The following is a 1,857-nucleotide window of genomic DNA, read 5'->3' on the forward strand; positions in this document are numbered from 1 at the left end:
ACAGCACTGCTGAAGGTCAGACCCACTAATACTTGTAATCTACCATCTTTTTACAGCTGCCTTTAAAATTCATAAAAATAAAGATAAATACAAGTGTGTGATGTATCAGAGATAAGTTTTTATGGGGACAGAGCAGCTCTGAAATGAGGAAGCAGTTATTCTTTCTTACCAACTATGTCATTTCTCATTGCTTCTGTAATAGGGATTGGTTTAGCAGCATCTGGAGAAATATATTTGGTAAAAGTACTAACTGCATCCCGTTCTATACCTGCAGGGAAGAAACACAGAATCAAACTTGGAATTCCTTGGCATGAGTGAGTAACAAATGTCTGCTCTTCAGAAAAGTAGGTGTCTAATTCTCAGTGGTGTTTCCTTCCAGTCCACTACAGGATATTCATATTCTGCTCAGCTGACTGTGTGAGCTCCAGCCAGGCCACAACAAACCCAGCATGGACTGACTAAGATGGAATAGAACAACATAGCTCCAAATTTTCCCTACCACCACACAAGACAGAACCCACTTCCTCAGCTGCACACTGTAGTCCCAGAAGCAGCACCTTTCAGGCAAGTGAAGTTCCCAGTTTTTAGCTCTCATCAGAGAAAAGAAATCACTTGCATTATAAAGGAACTACAAGGAAAAAAAATCTTAAAATGGGACGCCTCAAGTGTTTTACACATCATCTTTTGAGACTTCGGACTTGGCTCTGGAAGAGAGAAAAATTTACACTCAAATTCTTTTCTAATTTCTCAAGAAGGACCGTGTGTTTTCAAATTCTTTTTGGACATCAGAAAGCAGAGGTGCTTTCATGACTTTTCCTTTTTCCTGGTTTAAGTGACTTTGGGGCTGAGGTTATGTATTGTGGAGGCACATGATAAATAACTACATGAGAAAGACAAACAGCAAGAGAAAGGGATGCAACACAAGGAAGCAGTTGGGCAAACAAAAGGAACCAATATGAAGAAAGAAGTGTTTCCTTTTTGCCTGCAGACTTGCACAAATGAGGGAGGACTGAGTAGATGCAAAGTAGAGAAACATGTTACTGTGCATGTAGCTCACTACCAAAAGGAAATATTTTAATTTCATCCTTACTTCCAGCAGCCTCTGAAGAGGTGGAATCCAAATGACAACAAATCAGTTACAAGGGGAGGAACTCTATCAAATAAATCCAAGAACAAAAACAGTACATTCCACACATAAATCTCCACAAGTCTCTTGCAACCACTACTTATGTCATTTTATGTAATACAGGATATTTACCTTCCATGGCAAGTTAATTATCAATTCTCAGCCCCATCACCCAAACTTTCTGCAATTCTTTCAAGGTGGGATGGGATGGGTGAGGGAAGAACTGGACATTGCAATGTTCATCTTCATTTCTAATGATTACACATGGAAGAACAGAAGCAACCTAAGCTCATTGAGCACACAATGATTTTGAAGTCTCTTCAGCAGCTTTTTTATTTTTAAACAAGTCAAACAATACACAGCTCAAACTGGTGAGCAGCAAGTTAACATCAGTGATACATAAAACTTTCTTGCTAAGCCCCTGAGAATTGAGGCAGCTCCCTGCACAAAGCAACAGCAGCAAAAACATTCCCCACTTCCCACCTTTTTCACCAAAGGAAACACACAGCACTTACTTTTCATGAGTTTTCCTGACAAGTCCTTTAGTGCAGAGGAGGGGCTGTTTCTATTTGATACTGGAAGCTTGGAAGATTCTTGCTGATCAGCTGGAAGAGATGGAGTCCCTGTCTCTGGTTTGCTCAGACACAGAGCACTGCTGCTGTGGCTCCCCTGCCCCGGCAGCCCCACGTGGTTCTGGCTGCTGGCAGTTCTGTCGGGCTCGGGCTGGAGCA

General features: G+C 41.5%; 1 protein-coding gene across 1 annotated transcript in view; it reads right to left on the reverse strand.

Annotated features, from left to right (window-relative positions):
- AKAP10 (A-kinase anchoring protein 10) overlaps window positions 1-1,857 on the reverse strand; it is a 12,620-nt gene that overhangs the window by 7,786 nt on the left and 2,977 nt on the right. Inside the window, exons 5-6 of the mRNA XM_017730891.1 lie at window positions 1,642-1,849; window positions 170-268 (exon numbers count right to left, since the gene is read on the reverse strand). Coding sequence (XP_017586380.1) covers window positions 170-268; window positions 1,642-1,849 — 307 coding nt within the window. The remainder of the gene's footprint in view (window positions 1-169; window positions 269-1,641; window positions 1,850-1,857) is intronic.

The sequence above is a fragment of the Corvus brachyrhynchos genome, unplaced genomic scaffold (genome assembly GCF_000691975.1).
Source record: "Corvus brachyrhynchos isolate BGI_N302 unplaced genomic scaffold, ASM69197v1 scaffold283, whole genome shotgun sequence".
Taxonomy (NCBI): domain Eukaryota; kingdom Metazoa; phylum Chordata; class Aves; order Passeriformes; family Corvidae; genus Corvus; species Corvus brachyrhynchos.